The sequence below is a fragment of the Trachemys scripta genome, chromosome 6 (assembly GCF_013100865.1).
Source record: "Trachemys scripta elegans isolate TJP31775 chromosome 6, CAS_Tse_1.0, whole genome shotgun sequence".
NCBI classification, from domain to species: domain Eukaryota; kingdom Metazoa; phylum Chordata; order Testudines; family Emydidae; genus Trachemys; species Trachemys scripta.
Window position 1 is genome coordinate 27,206,757 of NC_048303.1, and position 24,035 is coordinate 27,230,791.

A 24,035-nucleotide genomic window follows, 5' to 3' on the forward strand; every position below is an offset into this window, starting at 1 on the left:
GGGGCTCTGGGACCCCAGAGGTTGCAGTGCCTGGAAGAGGTAGGCAAGCACAGCCATCCCCTTGGGACAGGAGCTGCCATGCGACCTTTTGAAACATGCTGGAGACCCAATTTTGGGTCCTGACCCATGGGTTGAGAAACCTGGTCTATACTACCAACTTATGTCAGTATAGCTACATCGCTCAGGAAAATCCACCCCCCTAAGCAACAAAGTTATACCAACCTAACCCCCCAGTGCAGACAGCACTATGTTGACAGGAGGGCTTCTCCCTTAGACATAGCTACCGCCTCTCGGGATACCCACATGGATGGGAGAAAGGCATAAGCAGTGTCTTCACTAAGTGGTGAACTGTGCTGCAGCAGCGCTGTAGAATGTAAACAAGCCCTGAGTAAGTTTTCCAGACCTGAAGAAGAGCTCTGTGTGCAAAGGAGCAAATGCTTTTTAAATGTTTTGAAACAAACATATTTGCATTTGTTATGGCTACACATAAAATTATATTAATGATTTCAGCTCTTAATATACTTTTATAGATAATCTGCAGTTTACCAGCAGAAATTATAAAAACTGCTATATTGCATTCCTTGCACTTTTCATCACTGGCAGGCAATGTTTTCTCTCTCCTTACCTCAGAGGCAACTATCAAAAAATATAGCAATCACTTTAAGGAGCTATTTTAACATGAAAATATGAAAGCAATAATAATGAACTAGCAATTTTTTTTAAATATATCTTGGTGTTATTTGATCTCAGAGAACTTATATTGTCATATAAAAAGGTAGTGTTGATCAAGTACTTACTTTCATACAGCAGGGCAATCTGGTTATATTATGACAAAACCTGCAACATTTCATCAACATTTAAGTTTACAAAAAGTAGCAGTTACAATATACTTTTAAAAGAAAGAAAACACTGAATATTGAACTCTTCCTACCTTCAGTAACTTTACTGCACAAATCAAATTGTTGTCCACAGGATTAGAAAAAAGCGCGTTCAGTAATTCCCGAAGGCCAGTCTGCAGAATCTCTGCTCGCATTACTTGCCCTTTTGTTCCCTTAATCTACAAATGACCAAAAACCATGTCTGAACACTTAAAATGGATTCAAATTATTTCTAAAGTTTGCTAGAAAGGTTTCCCCTCTTCAATTCTGTACAGGTCGATGTGATAATACAGCAATTGGACTTGACAGATGGAGGAATATGAAAAAGTTTAATAAAAACTCCAACAAAAATTTTAAAGTAGCTTTTCTATAAAATTTGACATACAGCATACTTGCTGGACGGTATTGCATAATGACTGTATTAGCACTTGTTTGGGAGGACCTACATAAATGTGTGTGTGACTTCCCCATTCATGAGTGAGAAAGGTCATCCCAAGCTCTTGAGAATAAAAACCTTTCTACCACACCATTATGTGCCCCGTTTCCCCTCCAGATCACATTTGGAAAGTTCTCTTTGTAATTAGAAGTTCTAGAAACTGTTTTTTAAAATAAAGGTTAGATTCTGCAAGAGCTGATGGCTGTCACCTGGGAAAAGTCTGACTGCCATCAGCAAATGAGCAGTTTTCAGGTATCTAAAAGGGTGTCATAAGGAGGAGAGAGAAAACTTGTTCACCTTAGCCTCTAAGGATAGAACAAGAAGCAATGGGTTTAAACTACAGCAAGGAAGGTCTAGGTTGGACATTAGGAAAAGGTTCCTAACTGTCAGGGTGGTTAAACACTGGAATAAATTGCCTAGGGAGGTTGTGGAATCTCCATCTCTGGAGATACTTAAGAGTAGGTTAGATAAAGGTCTATCAGGGATGGTCTAGACAGTATTTGGTCCTGCCGTGCGGGCACGGGACTGGACTCGATGACCTCTCGAGGTCCCTTCCAGTCCTAGAATCTATGAATTTATAAATGGCTTTTTTGAGGTCTAGTTATAAAAAAATTAATGTGCAATACATACATTTCTTTTGTGATTAGTTTCCCCAAAACAGCAAAGCACATACTTAACTTATTGGAACATTCAATTACATTGAAACATGCACCACATTTAAAAACCAATGAAAGGAAATATATACGTTCTAAAAATCTCATCACATATTTACCGATGAAACTCACCAGGGTAAGATAAAAAAAAATATATGTATGGAAAATGAACTGGCATGCTTCAAGGCATAAGCCAAGTTCTAACTGATAAGAGTTAGGAAGGAACTTCCCCTATCAGCTGGTTCTTGGATTTGAGTACAGTAATATATATTGTGGTGGTTTCACCAGGCAAAAATCTCATTTCAAAACAGAGACAGGAGACACCTCATGCTGACTGGTTTCCCCTAGCTTAAGAAAGAAAGATAGACAGACAGCATCCACATCAAATACTGACTTTAAGAAAGTTGCTCTTATTATAATTTATTAGAAGCATTTCTAGTCTCTACATGGCTTGTTCTTGGGTTGTTTTCTGAGACTGATGATAACGAATCAGTTTTGAAGTTCCTAGATGGTTAAAGGTTCAATGACATTAAAAAAAAAAAAATCTTCTATTTTAATCTTTTAAGAAATTTTAAATGAGTAACAAAAAAGGGCCACGATATAGAACTTTTTTCTTACCTCGAGGTTAAGATAAAGTTCAGCTAAGAAAAGCACAAAAGCATGAAATTGTTTTCGAGTAGCCTCATCACCTTTTGCTGCTTGATCTCTGTTTTCATACTCCGTTCGACACCTACAAAAACATCTTCAGAATCAAACTACTGTTACTGCTAGAAATTTTAGTGTTCATAAGAGATAGCGTGTTAAACAGTTAAAATGCTGTGAACTACTAAACTGGATAGAAAATATCAATAAAAAGGGACTGATTCATGAAGCAATGTATAGACTTCGTACAGACAATATTAATTTTTTTCTTTTACATTAATTAATTTAATTGTATGATTTCAAAAAAGGCAGTGTTTTCTAGTCCTGAAAGAATGGAAGCAGACAGCAGAATGGAACAGAACATATTAATTTTTTTAAATTATATCACTGATATATATTATTTCCCTACATTGTCCCTATACAAGTTAAATATTGTTAAGTGGGTCCAAGAAGATGTAACTTACACACAGTGAGTAGAAGTTGAGTAGGGATACTTTAAATGATAGTTTCTCATAGCCTTCTATTAGTGGCTTCATGTGCAACACCACAGACTATTTTACACCACTTATAAACATGTATCACCCATATAACCTTGGCCCACCAGTTATAAATTATTGATATGTATAGTTTAATTGTAAATCAAAATGAGATGGCGGACTACAGTTGAATGGAAATACAGAACATAAAAAAGATGAAAGGGAATAAGGGGCAGTTTTGTATAGAAATCTAAGTACCCATACCAAACAAGGTCTTTGGAAATGTGCATACCAATACACAGCAACAGAGAATCTCATGGACCAATCCTTTTCATTATCAAGCATTGTCAGTGATAATTTGATGGAACAGAAAGGGACCTGGCTTTGAAGTATGACTGATTTAGGATTATGTTTGGATAGAAGAACATGCAAGTTAAGGTTGGCATAAATATTAATGTTATTTCCTGGATTTTCAGTGTCAACATTGATAAGAAAACCACATGAGCAACCTTAACTAAGTTTTCTAGATGGACTAACAAGGCAAACCTTCCTGAACACATTTGTGTTTCTAAGCCCAGTTTTAGAGAGCTGAGCATGATTGTGGTTTGATGGATTGATTTTGGGACTGGAAACCATAAACTTTTACTCCAAAATACTGACGCGGATTTGCTATATTGGTCTTGGGCAAGTCTTATTCTCCCTGCTTCTTTCAAGCATAAGCTTCTATAGCTTTTCTTCCAAAGTGCTATCTGTGATGCTGGCAGATGAGGTGCCAGTTCATGCCAAGGACCCTAAGCCTCACTGAACACAAATGACAAATGCATTGCTGGAAACCAATCTGGCTCACCTATGTGTTACTATTGTTAAAATAGATATTAGAGTTTTAAGAATGTATTAATGTATTAAGAATGTTAAGAATGTATTTAGTGTTTAGACTTTATGAAATGCTTGTATGATGCTGCATGTATTAATCTTACTAATATTATCCGCATCATCAGGTGATATTTAAGTGTTTGCTCTGTAACTATAAAATGTGTGCTAAGATTATAAACCCCACAGCCAGGAGAGAAGCATTACAAAGTGCAATATACTAGTTTACCACAAGAGACATCATCTCCTCCTCCAACAAAAGAAGGCCTATAGCACCAGACAAACCATTATAGAACATCAGTGGACAAAATACTTTGTTGATTGCTTCCCTCACACCTATGAAGACAGCAGGGGACTGGACTACATGACCTCTCGAGGTCCCTTCCAGTCCTACGATTTTATGATTCTAGGTGCACAAGTCCTCATCCCATCACAGATTGAACGCTAGGGGAAGGGAATAGAAATCCTCGTTAAGGAGAAATCATCATTACTATGCTGCTTGGAATTGGGAGAGGGCAATAGTTCTAAGCATAAGCCAGGGATCCCAAGTCACTTAGTTTGGTTAGCCCTAAAAGACATAAAGTGCTTGCATATATAGCAGCTACTATCACCTTTTTGGAACTTAAGACTGTAACAAATGTGTGTGTATGGTTATCTGCTTTAACCTTGTAAATAACTCATTTCTTTTTCCTAATTAATAAATCTTTAGTTAGTTTATTACAGAATTGGCTACAAGCATGGTCTTTGGCGAGAGATCTAAGACATAACTGACCTGTGGTAAGTGACTGGCCCTTTGGGATTTGGAGTAACCAGAATATCATTGTGATTTTTGGTGGAAGGGACCATCTATCACAAACGCAGGCTTGCACGGGTGACAAGATAAACTGGAGTGCCCCAGGGGACTGTCTGTTATAGTGCTTGTCAAGTTCACATTTGTTACTTGATTGATGAAATCTAATACAAAACATTAGGGCTGCTGATTAATTGCAGCTAACGTACGCGATTAACAAAAAAAAAGTCGAGTTTTAAAAAAATTAATCGCACTGTTAAACAATAGAATACCAACTGAAATGTATTAAATATTTTTGGATTTTTTCTACATTTTCAAATATAGTGAATTTAAATTACAACACAGAATACAGAGTGTACAGTATTCCCTTTAAATTATTCTTATTACAAATATTTTCACTGTAAAATGTTTAAATAGTATTTTTCAATTCATTTCATACAAGTACTGTAGTGCAATGTCTTTATTATGAAGTGTAACTTACAAATGTAGATTTTTTTTTAATACATAACTGCACTCAAAAACAAAACAATGTAAAACTTTAGAGCCTACAAGTCTACTTAGTCCTACTTCTTGTTAAGCCAAATCACTAGGACAAACAAGTTTGTTTACATTTATGGGAGATACTGCTGCCTGCTTCTTATTTACAATGTCACCAGAAAGTGAGAAGAGGTATTCGCATGGCACTTTCGTAGCCGGAGTTGCAAGGTTTTTACATGCCAGATATGCTAAATATTCGTATGCTCTTCCATGCTTCGGCCACCATTCCAGAAGACATGCTTCCATGCTGATGATGCTGATTAAAAAAATAAATGCGTAAAATTAAATTTGTTACTAAACTCCTTGGGGGAGAACTGTATGTTTCGTTTTCTGTTTTACCTGCATTCTGCCATATATTTCATGTTATGGCAGTCTCAGATGATGACCCAGCACGTTTGTTTTAAGAACACTTTCACAGCAGATTTGACAAAATGCAAAGAAGGCATGAATGTGAGATTTCTAAAGACAGCTACAGCACTCGACCCAAGGTTTAAGAATCTGAAGTGCTATCCAAAATCTGAGAGGGATGAGGTATGGACCATGTTTGCAGATGTCTTTAAGAGCAACGCTCCAATACGGAAACTACAAAATCCAAACCACCAAATAAGAAAAATCAACCTTCTGCTGGTGGCATCGGACTCAGATGATGAAAATGACCATGTGTGGGTCCGCTCTGCTTTGGACTGTTACACTGCTCTACAGCCAAAATGCTTCTGAAATAAATGTAATCAAACTTTACTAATTCTGGGTCACTGAGAACGAAAATGATGCTTAAAATTGTTGATTGGCTCTAGTTTTCAAGATATGCTATTGGGTCAGTATATACGACCCTTGACTTGGGAATGGCGGAGGATAAGTGAGTTATAAAGGGAAGGGATCTCAATTTAAACCAGAAATGACTAAAATACATCTTTGACTGGATCTATGAATAAATCTATGACTGGGTTTGGACAGTACTTGCTTTTTAGGCAAAACAATGAATGATGCAATCTGAAGCTGGTACTGGGTCATACAGGATATGAATTGCATCATGTAATTCCTAGAAGTCATGGATGATGCAATCATAACGAAGCTTACATCACTCTGCTGAACAAATTGACCTATATCAGCTCTAGAAATCATACAGTGTCGTGCTCTCTTATTTGTCAGTGTTTGATTTTGCAAAGGGACACATTTCTGTTTAGCCAAAGTGAGCAGAGATGCCTCGTACTTGTGTGAACAGTGCAGATAGCAGAAGTTATGTTTGTGGTGAAGTGACTTTTGCATCACAAAAGCGCAGTATAACCACTATGGTTAAGAAAGTCTATCACCTTTATATTGGCTGCAAAATTGGAGATCAGAACAAGAGGTAGGCCCCACACATATGATGCAACACTTGTGCAACAAATCTTCGCCAGTGGTTGAACAGGAAAAGGAAATCTATGCCTTTTGCAGTGCCTATGATTTGGAGAGAGCCAACAGATCATACCAGCAATTATTACTTCTGCATGGTGCCTCCAGTTGGGAAAGGTGTGTCAAAGAAGAAAAAGTGGACTGTGCATTATCCAAACATTCCATCAGCTATACGCCCAGTACCCCACAGAGAAGGACCGACGGTTCCTGATGCACCAGAATCATTCTCACTTGAGTCAGACAAGGAAGAGGATGAAACTTCTGGTCCTGAAGCATCAATGTCACAGGACCCACATTTTCTCCCATCCTCCTCCTCTGAACCACACCTCATAACACAAGGTGAGCTGAATGACCTTGTCAGAGATTTGGAACTACCCAAGAGTAAGGCAGAGCTGTTGGGCTCCAGACTACAGCAGTGGAATCTCCTGGCAGGTGATGTTAGGGTTTCCATGTTCCGTGACCGTCAAAAGGATCTTGTCCCATTCTTCTTCATGGAATGGGATCTTGTAGCGTGCAACAATCGATGGTGTAATGGCAGCCCTCAACATCGTTCACGATCCAGATGAGTGGAGACTGTTCATTGATTCATCGAAGACGAGTCTTAAAGCTGTTTTACTGCATAAATGGCAATGTTTTGCCATCAATTCCGGTTAGTCATGCAGTCCATATGAAGGAAACCTATGACAACATGAAACAACTTTTGAGGTGCATAAACTATGACCAACATCAGTGGCAGCTTTGTGGCAATTTGAAGGTTGTTGCTCTCTTGCTTGGTCTGCAGACTGGATACACAAAGTACTGCTGTTTTCTCTGCGAATAGGATTGTCGTGCAAGAGATTCCTACTACATCAAGAAAGGTTGGCCACTCCGACAATCATTGGAGCCTGGCAGGAAAAGTGTTCAGCATCCACCACTTGTTGAATCAAGGAAGATTTTGTTACCACCCTTACCCATCAAGCTGGGTCTGATGAAGAACTTTGTCAAAGCCATTGACAAAACACAAGCAGCTTTCAAGTACCTCCGTGGAAAATTTCCAAGGTTAGCTTCACTTAAGATAAAGGAAGGGGTCTTTGTTGGTCCTCAGATTCGTGAACTTCTTCGAGATGATGCATTTGACCATGCACTGCGTGGCAAGGAAAAGACGGCATGGAAAGGCTTCCAGTTAGTGGCAATACATTTTCTCGGAAACAAGAAGGCAGACAACTACAGGTTGTTGGTGGAAAACCTCCTCAAGGCATACAAAAGCCTTGGCTGCAACATGTCACTAAAGATACATTTTTTGCACTCTCATCTAGATTTTTTTCCACCGAACTGCGGAGCAGTGAGCGACGAGCACGGCGAGTGATTTCACCAGAACATTGCAACAATGGAGAAACGCTATCAGGGCAAATGGAGCCCATGAATGCGTGCAGACTATTGCTGGACAGGGACAAGAAATGCTCCATTTAATGAATACAAGAGACAAGCCAAGAAGCGCCGAGTAGGCGCTGAATAGGACTAAACTATGTACATAGTTTGCCTTTTGTTTCATAATAAATTTTATTTATATAACCCTTTTGCTGATTTTTAAAGTGTTACATAAACAGGACAGGTGAAATATTATCATGTAAAGCAACCATAAACACATGAAAAGACCTAGGTTTACAATTTAGGATTAAAAAACTACTATCTATACATAGACATAAAATGTAAAAAACTTAAATATCTTAGAAACAGTAGCCAGTTGTTTTAATTGTCAAATTTGAATTCAGCACATCAAAATACATAATAAATAGCACATTTTTCTCTGAAGCAGACGACTTCTCAAAAATTGTAGACCAGTGTTATCAAGCAGAATCCATCATCAGTATGGACGCATGTCCTCTGGAATGGTGGTTGAAGCATGAAGGGACATATGAATCTTTAGTGTAACTGGCACATAAATATCTTGCAACGCTGGCTTCAACAGTGCCATGTGAACACCTGTTCTCAATTTCAGGTGCGATTGTAAACAAAAAGTGGGCAGCATTATGTCCTGTAAATTGTAACCAAATTTGTTTGTCTGAGCGATTGGCTGAACAATAAGTAGGACTGAGTGGACTAGTAAGCTCTATTGTTTTGTTTTTGACTGCAGTTATGTAATTAAAAAAAAAAAAAATCTACATTTGTAAGTTACACTTTCACAATAAAGAGATTGCACTACAGTACTTGTATGAGGTGAATTGAAAAATACTATTTCTTTTAACGTTTTTACAGTGCAAAATATTTGTAATCAAAAATATAAAGTGAGCACTGTACACTTTATATTCTGCGTTGTAATTTACATCAATATATTTGAAAATGTGGAACATCTACAAATATTTAAATAAATGGTATTCTATTATTGTTTAATAATGCAATTAATCAGGATTAATTTTTTTAATCGCTTGACAGCCCTACAAAACATATAACCAGTTTGGGGCTTGTGCCCTGGTTTGTGGCAATCTGCCCTAAGGTTGGCACTCATGTCCGTGAGCATCTTCAGACAGCTTGACACCATCATTTCAAAAACTGTATTCCACATACAAAGCCATGCAAACTGAGTTCTAATAACTTGAAAATTTGGACTAAGAGTGGAAGAATCATGAGATTCCACCCTGAGACAGGAAAGCACAAGAGACCCAACCCCAAAAGGGGACAGAGGTGTAGCTAGCTCTGTAATTGTAATAAATATATATTAAATAATGGTTTTCTAAACGCTACACAACGTTTATTTGACTCATATGGGTGTAACCAAGAGTTATCCCCAATTTCATTTGTTACAAAATAAAACAGAAGCAAACAAATGAATAGAAGAAATAGAAGGGAGGTTGAACAAGCCCTTAATTTGTTTTCTGAGAAAATAATTTGCTTTAAATAGCAACTGAACTTTCCATCTATCTCAAATCATTTGTGCACTATACTTCGTTTCACAGAGTTGTGGTCAACCTTGCCTTTCCAGCAGGGAAATAACTTTATTCTAATCAGTATTTTATCTGACAAGTTATCTGACAACTAGCAAAACAAAAAGTAGAATGTAAGGTATACATTTTTAACAGTGAGGGTAATTAACTATTGGGACAATTTACCAAAGGTCACGGCAGACTTTCCATCATTGACAATATTAATTCGTAAATATAAGTCCTATACTGTATTTATTATCTGAGTATAATATTTCATATTAATAATCTAGAATTAGGATGCTCACAAATCACTCAGGGAAAGAAGGAAATAAATATTCAACAACATGGTAACAGACTCTGCTCCAATAAAGTATTTTATTAATCATGAAATAGAGTAGTGTATCCTTTGGAGAGTTCCTAGAAATCCACAGTAGGCAAAAGTTATTTAAAAGAAAAAAAACCATCTATTCAATGTCTAGTATCTTTCCTGGGAGGTCAAAGGGTTAGAAATTCAGACTCTTAAGAGGGGAAAGAATTGGTGCTTCTTATTGCCCAGCAGCAGATTTCTCCCGATTCACTGATGTGATGATAGCCTCAACGCTGATTAACATGTATTTAGCTAGAAATCTACTGATTGCAGGAGAGTATAAGAAAGGTTTAAGAAGAAAAGAACAAATCTTTACAGCTCTGACAATGACCCAAAGGACCCTTGGGAAAAGGAAGAATACTTTCTTTTAAAGACTAAATCTTATGAAGAAAAACTGTAAATTTAAGTATACCTTTCAAGTGCACTAATCTGTCAAGCCTTTTGCCATACAGACTAATAAAAAGTGCTCCCCATAATTTATTAGAGGCCAAGAATACCGCTCTTTTAAAATAGGATTACCGCAACAGAACTCTTGATTAAAAATAAAGTGCCTTGCCAAAAGAACTCTGAAGAGAGAATCCTATTCTTTTATACTGCACTTAGTCTCTCTCAGTCTCACAAGTGTATTTCTAATCAGAAGACAAACTTGAGACCAAAAAAATGAAATATCAAAATCCTAAAAATGGTTTTAACACAAACAATTCAGGGAATTTAAGGACTGTTGGTAGCAGCAGCAGAGCATATTGACATGCAAGAGAAATTCAGAAGCAATATGATACAGACACACTGCAGAGATATGTCACTCTTGAATTTCAAGGGGAAGGTGCAAGTTACTTCACTGAGGAAGCACATTTTCCTTTTCAAACAAGAGATTAAAACAGGACACTTTAGAAGTTATGAAAAATTGAAAAAAAGATTGTGGGGGATACTACACTGATTTTTGGAGGAACTAGTTTCCAGTCAGCTTTATTAGTAATTTATGAATTCACAAATTCATCAAAAATGAGGGTCTTGGTCTCAAATACGTAGCTTTCATTTAAAATCTCAGTCTAAACTTTGCTTTATATTAAATATGTAGTTTGACTCCTTTGAACTAAGTTTGGAGGTAAAGACAAAAGGAGGAAAACAAGTCATTTTTAAGCATACTAGTTTTCCCTCATCATAAAAATACAGGTAGATACTGACCTCTGAAGTAACAATTGCCGGAAGTTTCCACTTTGTGGATTAATGGTTAGATGATGAGATAGATAATTACACAGCCGTGCTCCCATGTAGGAAAAATTGGGGACAGATGTGGCCTTCCAAAATAAATTCAGAAAATAAATTATTATTCACAATAAATGAAAATTAGCTCATTAGGAAATAAAGATATCTTTCAGTAAAAGCACTTGATCAACACCAATGGATTTCTAAAAAGCTGGCTATATCATTGATTAGCAGACTAAGCAAAAAGAGAGAACTTCAATAACTGTTATTTGTAACATGCTTAATTTCAGCAAGGGATTGCTCAGAGAGTCGAATGGCAATTCAATATCAAACCAGCTTTCCCACACCTTGAAGTCTTGACTTTGTAAAAATGCCAACACCCTCCAGCATGATGGCACTGTAAGAACAGTAGGACAATGGAACAGACTGCCTAGGGAGGTTGTGGAAGCCCCTTCACTGGAGGTTTTCAAAAGGAGTCTGGATAGCCACCTGTCCTGGATGGATTAGATACAACAAATCCTGCATCTTGGCTGGGGGTTAGATTAGATGACCCTTGCGGTCCCTTCTAACCCTATGATTCTGTGTCTCAGTAATTCCTCCTTCCCTTCACATCCTAATGCCCAATGTATCTGAAAGTTACACTCCATTAGTAATTTATTGTTTACCTCAACATCAATACTTAGATGAATGTTCAGAAAAACCTAAGAATGCTGTCAACATAAAAATAGCCAAAAACCTCAACTAAAAATGCTTGTGTATCACTCAATAGGCAAAGCACTTAACACCTGGGAAACAGAGTCATAACCATTATAAACTAGTCAAGGTTGCAAAACCTTTGTTTTCTCCCTGTTCTCCTAAAAAAGACACTACTTAATTTTGGGAGGAAGGGAGGTCTATTTTTTGAACTTTTATATCACTCAATTAATTGAGCAAAATATTTCAAAAGCTGTGTTTTTTAATAGTAGAAACATTTTGATCTGTAAATGAAAGTCTATTCTAAAAATTGAAAAGACATCAAGATTTTCGTTACTCTATTAGGAAGCAATATGAAATTTAGAGAGCCTTCTAGAATCCTGTGAAAAAGGGTAACGGGTAAACAACATTGGTGACTAGAAAGAAGATCATGGCTAGCAGTTACAATCAATAGTCAGATACTGAAGAGATGGGATTGGGTATAATTGTGAACTGTTAGGAGGGCTTCGTTTGCTAGAATCTAGAAACTAAAACAGAGTGTGCTGGGCATTTGATAACGTTGCTCTCTACAAAGGTAGCTAGTTCATTTTTCTTTTAAGCCTTCAGTGATGAATTCACATAGATGGTTGTTTCTCTTTCTAAAAGAGAAAGCTAAATGGAAAAGCTATTGTTCAGTAAAACAAACTGACTGTTTACTGATTACCAAATATTAGCATATGAATTCCTGACTCAACATGCCTAAAATTGAAAGGAAGTGGTACAAAACAAATGACTGGACTGTAATAATTAAAACAAATGTTATCAAGAATTATTCAGGAATGGATAATTGATTCATACTCTTCTAGGAAGCCATTTTCTTCTGACTCTTCAAAAATCAAACATTTCATTGAAATTTTTTCTATTGAAATGAAATAGCAGAAAATTGATTAGTTTGATGTTGCTGCAAGCAATACATTCTCAATACAGGCATCATAGACAGAACTTCTAGCAACTCTTCAATTTCAGCTGAAGCTTGCTTGTCTGCAACACCCCAAAAATGGCAAATTCTGTGATTATGCCAGACTTGAACTTGATAGGTAAGATACAAAGTTATTTTATGCTAGTATCATCACCTTTAATGTAGCACAAAATGAATAAGTTAAAAGAAATGATCGAAGTACTTTTCCCTCAATATATATACACACACACACAAACACACTCCACCAGACAAATTTACACTTATGATTCCACTGCTAAGAGACTGCAAATGGAGAAAGATAGGAAAAAAAGAAAGAAAGAATTAAGAATCAACACTGACAATGTAAACTAGTTTGTCAAACGGGATAATTGAACAATGGCTATACTCCATAGAGGAAAAATGCTTTCCTACTTAATTATTAATGCTACATCCGAAATTCAAACTACACAGCTTTATGTCCAAAATGCAAATGATGCCATTCAAGAAGAATGAGAAAAATACTGATATGGAGGTCTTTACCATTTGCTTAATGAAAATAAAATAAGGTCATCCAAAATGTCTGATGTATGGGCATTCAGCACACTATTTAAAAGCCATTGACAAAATAGCAACACTGTGGAAATTACAAAAAAAAAAAAACCCACTAACCGGCTTAATGCTTGGTTGAAAAAGGAGAAATCATGCCTCAGCTTCCCTAAGACACTCTAGATCTCGTAGGAAAATTGTGGGTCTATCCAACTGTGATAATATAATTAAATTTGTTCTGTGCAGGCCATCAAAACAGCACCCATTTGATATATGAGGGTACTAAAATTACAAACATAACTGAAAGAGGTTTCAGAGGGATTTATAAATAAATAAAATAAAATAAAAAAAATAAATAAATTTGAAAGATTACAGGCTGAAGAAAGTGCTGCAGTTTCACTGAACTCTCATCTGATCTAAGTGAAGACCTAGAACCACACAAGAACAAAAATGAAAATTGATTCTATGGAACTTTTTCAATACTTTGCCAACATGACTGAACCAATCAAGGTCAGAAGTAGACTCCAAAACAAAACCGCCTCTTCCCACCCTCACACCCAAAAGGTAGCTGATGCAATGTAATCCTAAATTTAGTCCTTCTCTAATATTTAAAAATTGAATATTCAGGTTTCTAGCCCAAATTCCATGTTTCCAAAGGACAGTGTGACAACAACATTGCATCAAAATGGTAGAAAGTTGTAGATGTCAAATCATGAGAGACAGAATAGCTGAATTCAGAACTGACAGGGTTTTTTTTGTTTGTTTGTTTTAAAAGAAGATCTGTACTTCTGTCTTGTTAGGACACCATCAATTGAGCAAATGCTTATAACACACCGGAATTGATTTGTTTGAAATTTTTGTAATAGGTCAGATCCTGAAAAATTAATTAAGTTGGTAAAAGTGTAATATTATCTAGGAGATACAAAAATAATTGTATGCCTAACTAATTAGTAGATTGGGAACTCAAATATTATATTCTTGTGTTTTACATACAGAACTGCAAACTTTTCAGTTTGGATACTATAAGTGCCTTATGTTTAAGATGGAGTCATAATGTATATATTATGCACTTTTATCATTTTGGGTGGTCTACCTCCACTGGTTCCTCTACCGCATTTGAGGAAATCACAGCAACTCAAAAATAGGCCAAAGCAAAAAAAATGGTTAATTGTTAAAAAGAAATATTAAAATTGTCAGACAATTTTACTCTACATGAAATCTCCTTGCTACTTCCATATTTATATATATAAAAAAGTTTTACCTATTTCCTCTCCCCCCAATAAACTTGAGTTGCATATACTAAGTTCTCTATTCATGGTGCTCCATGGAGAATTAAAATTAGAAAAATAACAGTGATGCTGCCAATTGAAGCACTGATAAACGAAGGGAGGGTTGGATGAACTGTTTGCTTAACTGGAATCAGTCTTTTTGGAATATGAGAAACTTTATACAGGCTAGACTCCCATATGACTGATCAACCATTCATTCAACTCAATATTCTTCAAATTATTTCACACATCAGACCAAAACCAAATTTACAAACTTACACCCTCCTGAAATATTTTAAGATCATTCTCAAATTCTATTTTAAAGCTGAATACAATTTTTGTTTCAATCAACATTTGTTATTTTTCACTTTCTGTAACAAGTAGTAATTACAAATGTTGCATGAAATTAAGCCCAAAGCCCTGGAAGAACAATTGATATTAGCTCATTAGCACAGAAAAATTGTTCTTCTTAACCTCTGAGGATAGGACAAGCAGCAATGGACTTAAATTGCAGCAAGGGTGGTTTAGGTTGGACATTAGGAAAAACTTCCTAACTGTCAGGGTGGTTAAGCACTGGAATAAATTGCCTAAGGAGGTTGTGGAATCTTCATCACTGGGTATTTTTAAGAGGAGGTTGGACAAACCTGTCAGGGATGGTCTAGATCAGGGATCGGCAACTTTCAGCACACGGCTCGCCAGGGTAAGCACCCTAGAAGGCCAGGCCGGTTTCTTTACCTGCCGAGTCCGCAGGTTCAGCCAATCACGGCTCCCACTGGCCGCGGTTCGCCGCTCCAGGCCAATGGGGGCGGCGGGAAGTGGTGGCCAGCACATCCCTTGTCCCGCGCCATTTCCCGCAGCCCCCATTGGCCTGGGACGGCAAGTTGGAGACGCGATCGACCGAACCTGCGGACGCGGCAGGTAAACAAACCGGCCCGGCCCACCAGGGTGCTTACTCTGGCGAGCCGCGTGCCAAAGATTGCCGATCCCTGGTCTAGATAATACTTAGTTCTGCCTTGAGTGCAGGGGACTGGACTAGATGACCTCTCGAGGTCCCTTCCAGTTCTATAATTAGCTTAGCAACACTGCTCTGTCCAATGCTTCCCCAATTAGTACATAATTCAATTCAAGACCTTCATCCTCATAATTATGGCCATTCATGGGATTGGATCTATCTACCCCAGAGATTAGCTCTTTCTTCAATCATGATTTTCCAAAACAGATACCTTCCAATGAAAGCATGGAATCTTCAGCCAGTAGAGAAGCATTTCCCAGTGTCAGACACACAAAGGGATATGGGCAGATCCCTCAATTGTTTTCCAGTCTCAGCTTTCGTTTTTTAGAACGTAAATCTTTAACTGTTATTAAGAAGAAAACCCTCAAAAATTGACTCAGTTTTAACTGATGAAGCAATGTCTGAGTTTGCAGAAAACCTGCAACAATAGCTCTGGGAAGTATTAACTTGCCCATTCATTGTGATGGAAGGATGATTCAAAGGAACTGCTGTCACCTTTCATTAATCTCTATTATACAAACTCCAACATATGCCCCTGGCAGCCCTCAAATGCCAAGAAACTAAAAAAGTGAGCCTCAGAAGTAGGACTACAAGTATCTTGTTCAGTCCCACATAACAGTGAATCTCATACTAAGGATATATCTACACTGGTGGGTAGGGCTGGGGGGGTACGGGGGGAGACCCGCAGCAATGCGTCTCAGATCCCGGGTCACTGGGCTTGCACTATGAGGCTAAAAAATAATGGTGGAGACATTTGGGTACAGGTCAGAACCTGAAGATGCACCACTTTTGCTGGGTTTCAGAACCCGGGCTCCTACACTGCTATTTTTAACCCTGTAGCACAACTCTGCAAGCCTGGGTCCATTGACCCAGACTCTGAGACTCACTGCTGTGTCTTTTTTTTAAGGGGGGTGGGGGGAGCAGTGTAGACATAACATCTACGCCTAAGTTGCAAGACATTATCAGAGAGCAATAGAGAAATGAATACAGCTGGAAATGGCAGTGCAAACAAACAAGTGATATTTATCCTCCCCCTTGAGGTATGAAAGAGTAACCCACTTCCAGTCACTATTTTCAATTTACAGGGCAAAAGCTTTGCCCAGATATTTCAATCTCACATATGAATGGAACCATACTATAAAAATATTACATGTACACAGAAATGCTAGTTGATATACTGTGATATGCAGCAATCCTAGAAATCCATTTGCTGGGGCGGGGGGGGGGGGGCGGGGACGGGACGCAGAATTTGCATTTTTACAGAGAATCTTTAGTTTTTGCATTAAAATAAAATCATACACAATAGAACCTGGTACCACCAGCACATGCACAGGAATATGAGAAATTGATGCTGTCAGCCCTGGGCAGCGGGGCTCCTGCTACCTGATTTCATTTTAATTTTGGAGAAACACTGATTTTTATGTTTTTTTATCTGAGAATTTTGTTTTTTTTTTTTTAAATCAGAGAAAACTAGGATTCCTGGTGATTTGTATCTTACATATTTTAATAAATTCATGCTTTGTAGCAAAATCCTACAACAGAACAATGCATAAACAGAACAATACACAGGCTACCTGTCGATAGATGAGTTCAACAAGCTCTTGTAATGCTTCATCTGTAGTGACCCAACCATTCAGTGTCTCTGCAAAATGCTCTATTTCAGTTTCAAAACAGCCTGGTTGTTCAGTGAGGTGATTTAAGAAATCCTGTACATACTCTGTCAGAGTTGGATAGCCATCACATCCATCTTCAAAAGAGGAATCCTAGAGCAATGAAGTAATATACCTATGGTTAGAGGCTACTTAAAAAGCAATCTAAAATAATATGTGCCAGTATCCTCTCTAACAGTGGCCAGCACCAGATATTTCCAAGGAAAGTGTAAGAACCTTGCCGTGGGATGATTTTCCCCCAACATTAAATCTCATCCTAACCTCTAATAGTTAGACATTGGTTTAAACCAGGAAGCATGAAGGTTAATATCCCCTCCAAAAATTGTTAGCATTAAGTATTATAACTCTGGATATTCTTGTTATCCATATAAATTTCCAATCCTTTTCTGAATCTTGCTAAGCTCTTGGCCTCAATAACTTCCTGTAGCAATGAGTTCCACAATCAACATTTTTTAACAGTCTCCCACAAACATTTTCACAACATTTTATGTTTTCCCCTTAACTTGTTTTAAAATTAAATAAAAACATTTATCTGGTTTAATTTTACAGGACTCTACATTATCTAAATTAAGCCGACAAATAGTTGATAAGTTATAGACCCTACTGAAGGGAACAAACTGAACCAAGAGTACTTTTGGGAAACTTGACTTTGTAAAGACTTCTTCAGACCATAAGATGACAAATCCCTTCTACAATGAGTTAAACAAAAAATTATTGAAACACAATTGTCAACTTTAAATAATATCTGAGAAACACTAAAAACTTGACAATGATTTTACATCCATATTTTTATTATATGCAATGCTTAATTAACAAATCCTCACACAGCTTGCTAGATATTGTATTTCTACATTAAGAAGCATTGCAGTCTTTATAATAATCCAGTAAACTATCATGTGAATATGTGAAAAAAATTAAGTATTGTAAAATAAAGTAAAATTATTCTTTCCCATAACTGCTGAGTTACTGCGTAGCAACCACAATTCACATTAGGCAGGTGCAGAAGAACAGGTGCAGGTTCAAACAGCATCCTTGAAATCTGCTTCTACAGCCAGAGGGGAGTGTAACAAGTAAAAGAAACAGCTGACAATCAGAAGCAACAGCTATTGGGATGTACTGGAAACCCTCATTTGGCATAAAGATGAAGGACTTGGAGATGGGAGGAAGATAACAATTCATCTTGGAGAAGTAGGAGGATAAAACTGAATTCATTTTTTGAGGGTGGCCTCAAGCTTCAGTTAGCTTAGACGTGTCCCTGCATTAACACACCCTCTGTAGTTTAAAGGATAACTGCTGTACCACATCCATCATATACAGCTCTAGTTTTGAGGGAATTATGTCTGAGGACACTGTGTACCAAATGGGAGGGGAAAATGCGTTATACATATTACTACTACCAATATAGAACCAGCTTGGTGGCACCTGATACACAAAGGACCAATTTAAATCTAGCACTAAATCTTAAAAAACCCTCAGGCCACTAATAATACAAATAATAAAAAATAATACCTAGCTCTTATATAGCACTTTTCATTGGATCTCAAAGCACTTTACAAAGGAGGTGAGTATCACTGTCTTCACTAGTATCTCAACTAAAAGAAGGTCTCTGCTAGTCAGGAACTCCAGAGTGATCCTAGTTATTTCTAAGTGGCAATCAGCTAATAAAAGACAATATGCTCACAAATTCATATAGGGTCTGATCCAAAGCCACTAAAATCAGTTGGAAGATTCCCATTAATTTCAAAGAGCTCTGTATTAGGCCCATAGTATGCAATCCTCCAGCTAAAGTCAATAGCAGCAGGGCAAGACTGGAACCCGAACAATCCATAACAAAAACCTACTTTTCCCCAAACATAGCCATTGTATGAAATTTAAAGATGTAATGATATGGAAAGATTGAAGAGGTAGTAACAAATGTTTGTTTTAGAGAGAGAGACAGAGAAACAGATTTAAAGGCTGCGTGTCAAATCCTTGGCTGCAAGTCTGTCCCACCCCTAGTAAGTGATATAGTAAAATAGCGAGCACTGTCCCAACATACCCTAGCTTGAAATGTTGGGCCAGATTTGTAGGTAATTGTTTTAATGACCTATAATTTATCATTTAAAAAAAAAAGTTTTCTTTAGCTTTTCTAGGAACATACTCCTCTGCCTTTAGATTATATACTGACCAGCTGAATCTTATAGGACTTTACAATGCAAGCTCATTGCAATCTTAAGCAGAGAGAGGTTGGTGCCTCTCTATAATCATCTGTAGAAACAATGTATAGCTTTACACTTCAGTAAATCTTATGAAACACCTATTGAACTCAATCCCCTTTGCCAATGAATTGTGGTAGGCAAGAAAAGGAGTCTACCTGACTCTGAAAGTTACTGAGGTGAAAACACTGTAGCCTTCTGCTGGAGTTACAGTAATGTTATTGTTGCATGTTCTACTCCTGGGGTATTCTGAACCACTGCGTGTACACAGAATTCATGTCCGCTGCATATTTCTTTGCTTCCCTGCAGAAAAATGACTTTCTGATGGGGAAGTAAAGGGAAGATGCAAGAGCGGGGTCTCGTGCCCCTCCCCAGCAATGTGGGTGCCTGATTTTGGGTTCCCGGAGCAGGCAGTGGAGAGGTAAATCACCACTGGGAGTGGGGGGAGGATGTGGGGACGCCCTGGCCCGTGGTACCTACCCTGTGTGGGTAGGGCTGGGCTGAGGAAGGACAGGACTTGCTCTTCCCCTGCAAAAATCACCTCAGCTGTCTCTGAATTACAGCAGCTATTTAACAGTGCACAGCAACACTATGCTGCAGATAACACTATGAAGCTAATACTGTAAATAAAAGCACTGGGAGACTTTTAGGCACAAAGTAATTACGCGATTTGAATTTGATCTGAATAACAGAGTTCAACTGCTTACTTCTGCAAAAAAATGGTAAGGGGATCTTTAATGAACTGAACTCAACAATACTTTGGTTATAAGTGTCATCTGATCAAATAATCATGAAAAGTCTTAAAATTAATTCTCATTTATGAGAAATACTCACATATATTAAACAGAATATACAGTTTTCTATCCTACACCAATTATGCAGTCTGCTTTAAAGTACTGCATATTTTGATTTACATATTTCAAATTAATATATCTTTAGAAAGCAATGTATTCTTCTGTCCTGGTCCTTAAGTCACGCAAAATGCGTACCAGCATTTTAAACAGGAGCATCAAGTCAAAAAACATTAACATGAATCAATATGTAGGACATGACAAATTGGAGCAAAGAAGGCAATGTTTATGTGCCTGCACCATGCTCCGGAGGGACCACTTCTTTCAGGGAAAGTTTAGTTCAATCTCCACCCCTACTCCTTTGTCTTCAAAAACTGACAAATGGTACCATTTGCTACCCCTTGTATTTAGCTAACTGGTTATTAGGTGATGGAATGGCTGACAGCAATAGTTGGTCCAAATACAAGCTTCGGATTTAGAGGTGACTGACTCTATATCCATTACCAATCGGTTCTCTTTCCCCATGTTTTAATATAGCTGGTGTTAAAATTGGCAATATAATTAGAAATTGGATGCTACCAATCACAGATGTTACACAAATCTAGTTTCATCCATGTGCAAAAAGTGTTTACACTGGTAGCCAGTTCAACACCTGAGGTCCCTTCCAACCCTGATATTCTATGAACACATCAGCATTTATAGGTCACAAATGATAAAAATAGGCACGTCAAAGGATCATATTTAAAATCCAACTTTTATTTCTCCACCTATGTTTCTCAAAACATAGTTTTTCAGTATAATATAAAAGTAGTTGTCCCACCATTTATAAAACAACAGCATTAAAGTTTGAGGGTTGGTTGTTCAAACAATACAATTGGAATGCTAAATGATCTGAGTGATTATCATGGAATAAATGGAAAGGAAGACTCCAGGAATTCTCACCTGCCTCCCCAGGACTGGAATTATTACAGAGGGAACACTCAAGACAATAACATAGATGGTCAGAGAAGTCCACCTTGCATTATACTTATAAGCTGGTCATGAAGAAGCATTGCAGTCTCAGGAAGAGACTGCCTGCTGGAATATTGGTCAAATCAGTGTGTGGTGTAATCAGGAAAGAGTGCAGTTATCTGGGACAGAAAATCAGCACACAAAGACTTTGATGTATTCTGTGATATTCATTCAGATCACTTAACATTCCAATTTATTGCTGCAGGAAGTGGGCCTCTGGCATGGCTGAAGTTGGTGGGGGTAATCTAGTGCTTTCAAACCGCTGACATCTCACACCAAAATATTATGAGAAACAAATTGACAATTTGAATCCAGTTAGATACCAAACACTTACTGTAAAACTAGGATTATATCCCGACGGATAAAACTCAGGTGCATTCACTGACAATTTTGACGTTGCTACTGGTGCCACAACCAACTGAGGTTTAGCCATTGCTGATCCACAATCGTGAGCTGCAATTTTATCTTGTGATACAGGGGGCACTTTTGTCTGCGGCATATGTTCTGTAAAGATTTTAAAAGCCATCACGTTACATTAACACCTCAATCCTAGAATTTATCAAATTTCTGCAATTTCACGCAAGTAAACAACCATATAAAGGAATTTGTGTTCTTGGGGGATGGAAGAGAAAGCAAAATGACTTCAGGAGTCGCACATAAAGCAACCTGCAGAAAACTTTTTTAAATTAATATTGTGGTCTTTAAGGTGTAAAAAGGCCTAAAAGGTTTTTAGTTTTAAGAGATTTTTTTACCTGGTATTTCTAAGAAATGTCAAGTCTGGTCTTCACTGGTTTTGCTAGAAAACTTGTAAGGATCTCAGATTTTTGTGATTTCTTGTACCTTAACTAAAACAGGAGAAGGCTCTGAATCTTTAGCAAACATTATTTTCTCCCGAATATTTTAACAAGACACTTCTATACAATCTGACTAAAAATCTTTTCTCCTTTCAATTGCTCAATTTTCAGTTTCTTATGATGTCATAATTTAGGCTTTGATAAAACACTTATGCACCTGCTAAGTTTACTACCATAAGTAAGCTCATTTAGTACAATAGGTCTACTCATGGTAGTAAAGCATATACATAAGTGTTTGCAGGATCCGAGCCTTAAATAGTTCTCTAATCAGCACCAAAATTTCGAGAATAGACAGGATCTGAATTTCTAACCGTAAAAAACAAAAACAACAACACACATGACTGTGTTTTTAACAAAACACATTTCAGGCCTTTTTTCTACATTGGAAAGAAGCAAAAGCTTATTTTTTCTCCCCTTTTTTTGCAGGTCCCATTTAAGACAATTATACAAAAAAAATCTGAAACTATATAGAAATCATCATTTCTAAATCACAGATGTCTGAAGAAACATTTGGCTAATCTTGTGGATTTCTCAACTTTTTTTAAAATAAGCGTAAGGCTGTCATTTATTGACAAGTACTATGAAAATTGCTGAATTTATATTTTAACAAACCATGCACCCTGTTGTAAGTCATTGCTTGAGAAACAGATCAAGCTATATTTCTTGCTTTTAAAAGTTATCTGCATTTTCGCATGTATTTTTATACCTTTGTTATCTTTAGCTAGCTGAACTGTGGAAGTAAAAATTTAGATACCCAGCATTGTTGCTTTGTTATCTGCTTCAGTAAACTATTTTTACAGGGGAAAAAATTGCTGGAGAAGAGAGCTGAAGAGGGAACCATTTATGAAAGGTTGAGATACAAACCTCACAATCTGCTGCCAAATAAAAGAGACGTGTGGATGGATAGAAAACACAAAAGAGGGTGGTCAGGGGAAGCCTATGGCGATATATAATGCAACATCACATCTAACAACCTGGGTACAGGCGTCAGCGAAGAGGTTATAGCGCCCTGGGGGAAATGGGCAGGGGCCTGCCCTGGCTCTGCTCTGCTTGTTTCAGTTGAGGGTGGGGGGACGAGGTTGAATCATGAGCTATTAGGTCACTGCTCGGTCAGGGCCCCTGGGCGAAGGGCGCCAGGCGGCTCGGCAGTGGGACGAGACACGGGGCTCGGGGCCTCTGCTCTGCTGGCCCTAGAAGAGCAGATTGCGCGGTAGGCAGGACGGTGTCCCAGCAAGCCGGCAGTAGGCGAAGGAGCGGGCTCCGGTGCCCGGTACGGGAAGGGGTCCCTGGGGCGCCGGTGCCCGGTAGCTGGGGAGGAAGGTTTCCCAGGGGCTCCGTTGCCGGCGGCGGGCAGTACCTGCGTTTCCGGTGCCCGGCGGCGCTGTCTTGGGCGGCCGAAGCGGCTCCTGCTGGAAGCCCGGCTTGTGCTGCGGTTCGGCGGGCCCCGAGCTGGGGAAGCCGCTGCCTCCGAGACGGGCCCCGCTCTCCGCGGCGCCGGATCCGCTCAGCAGGGCGCCGCCACCTCGACCCCGGCCCTGGCCTCGGCCGGCACCAGGAGCCCGGTCGAAACAATCCGACATGCTCGAGACGGGTCGCTCAAGCGCTCCTGGGAGAGCGCGCGAGGCCGGGCCCGAGGCAGCTCCCGCGGGCCGCTTCCCTCCCTCACGGCAGCTGCTGCAGCCTGAGCCCTTCACTTTCAGTTTCATCCCGCACTCGGCGGCGGCTCACAGCGCCCCCTAGCGGCCGGGAGGCCTCCCATCACCATAGTAACCTGGACCCCGCCGAGGCGGCGGGGGCAAAGCAAGTCCCGCCCCGGTGTCCTTAGGGTTAGCATCTAACGGGCATTAAATAGAACAGAATTCTCCCACGTCACGCCACGTGGAATGGTTTCGGGCAGGGTTGTGGCGTGGG

The 24,035-nt window shown here is 38.6% G+C and overlaps 1 protein-coding gene across 2 annotated transcripts in view; it reads right to left on the minus strand.

Annotated features, from left to right (window-relative positions):
* PAIP1 (poly(A) binding protein interacting protein 1) overlaps window positions 1-23,820 on the minus strand; it is a 37,706-nt gene extending 13,886 nt beyond the window's left edge. Inside the window, exons 1-6 of one of the 2 annotated variants that reach the window (XM_034773993.1) lie at window positions 23,482-23,820; window positions 21,605-21,774; window positions 17,178-17,366; window positions 11,127-11,239; window positions 2,586-2,697; window positions 932-1,057 (exon numbers count right to left, since the gene is read on the minus strand). In XM_034773993.1, the coding sequence (XP_034629884.1) occupies window positions 932-1,057; window positions 2,586-2,697; window positions 11,127-11,239; window positions 17,178-17,366; window positions 21,605-21,774; window positions 23,482-23,704 (933 nt within the window). In that variant the 5' untranslated portion in view covers window positions 23,705-23,820. Of the gene's footprint in view, window positions 1-931; window positions 1,058-2,585; window positions 2,698-11,126; window positions 11,240-17,177; window positions 17,367-21,604; window positions 21,775-22,022; window positions 22,095-23,481 lie in introns of those variants that run through there. The other variant, XM_034773994.1, reaches the window with a different exon arrangement.
* Between the last annotated feature and the right edge of the window lie 215 nt (window positions 23,821-24,035).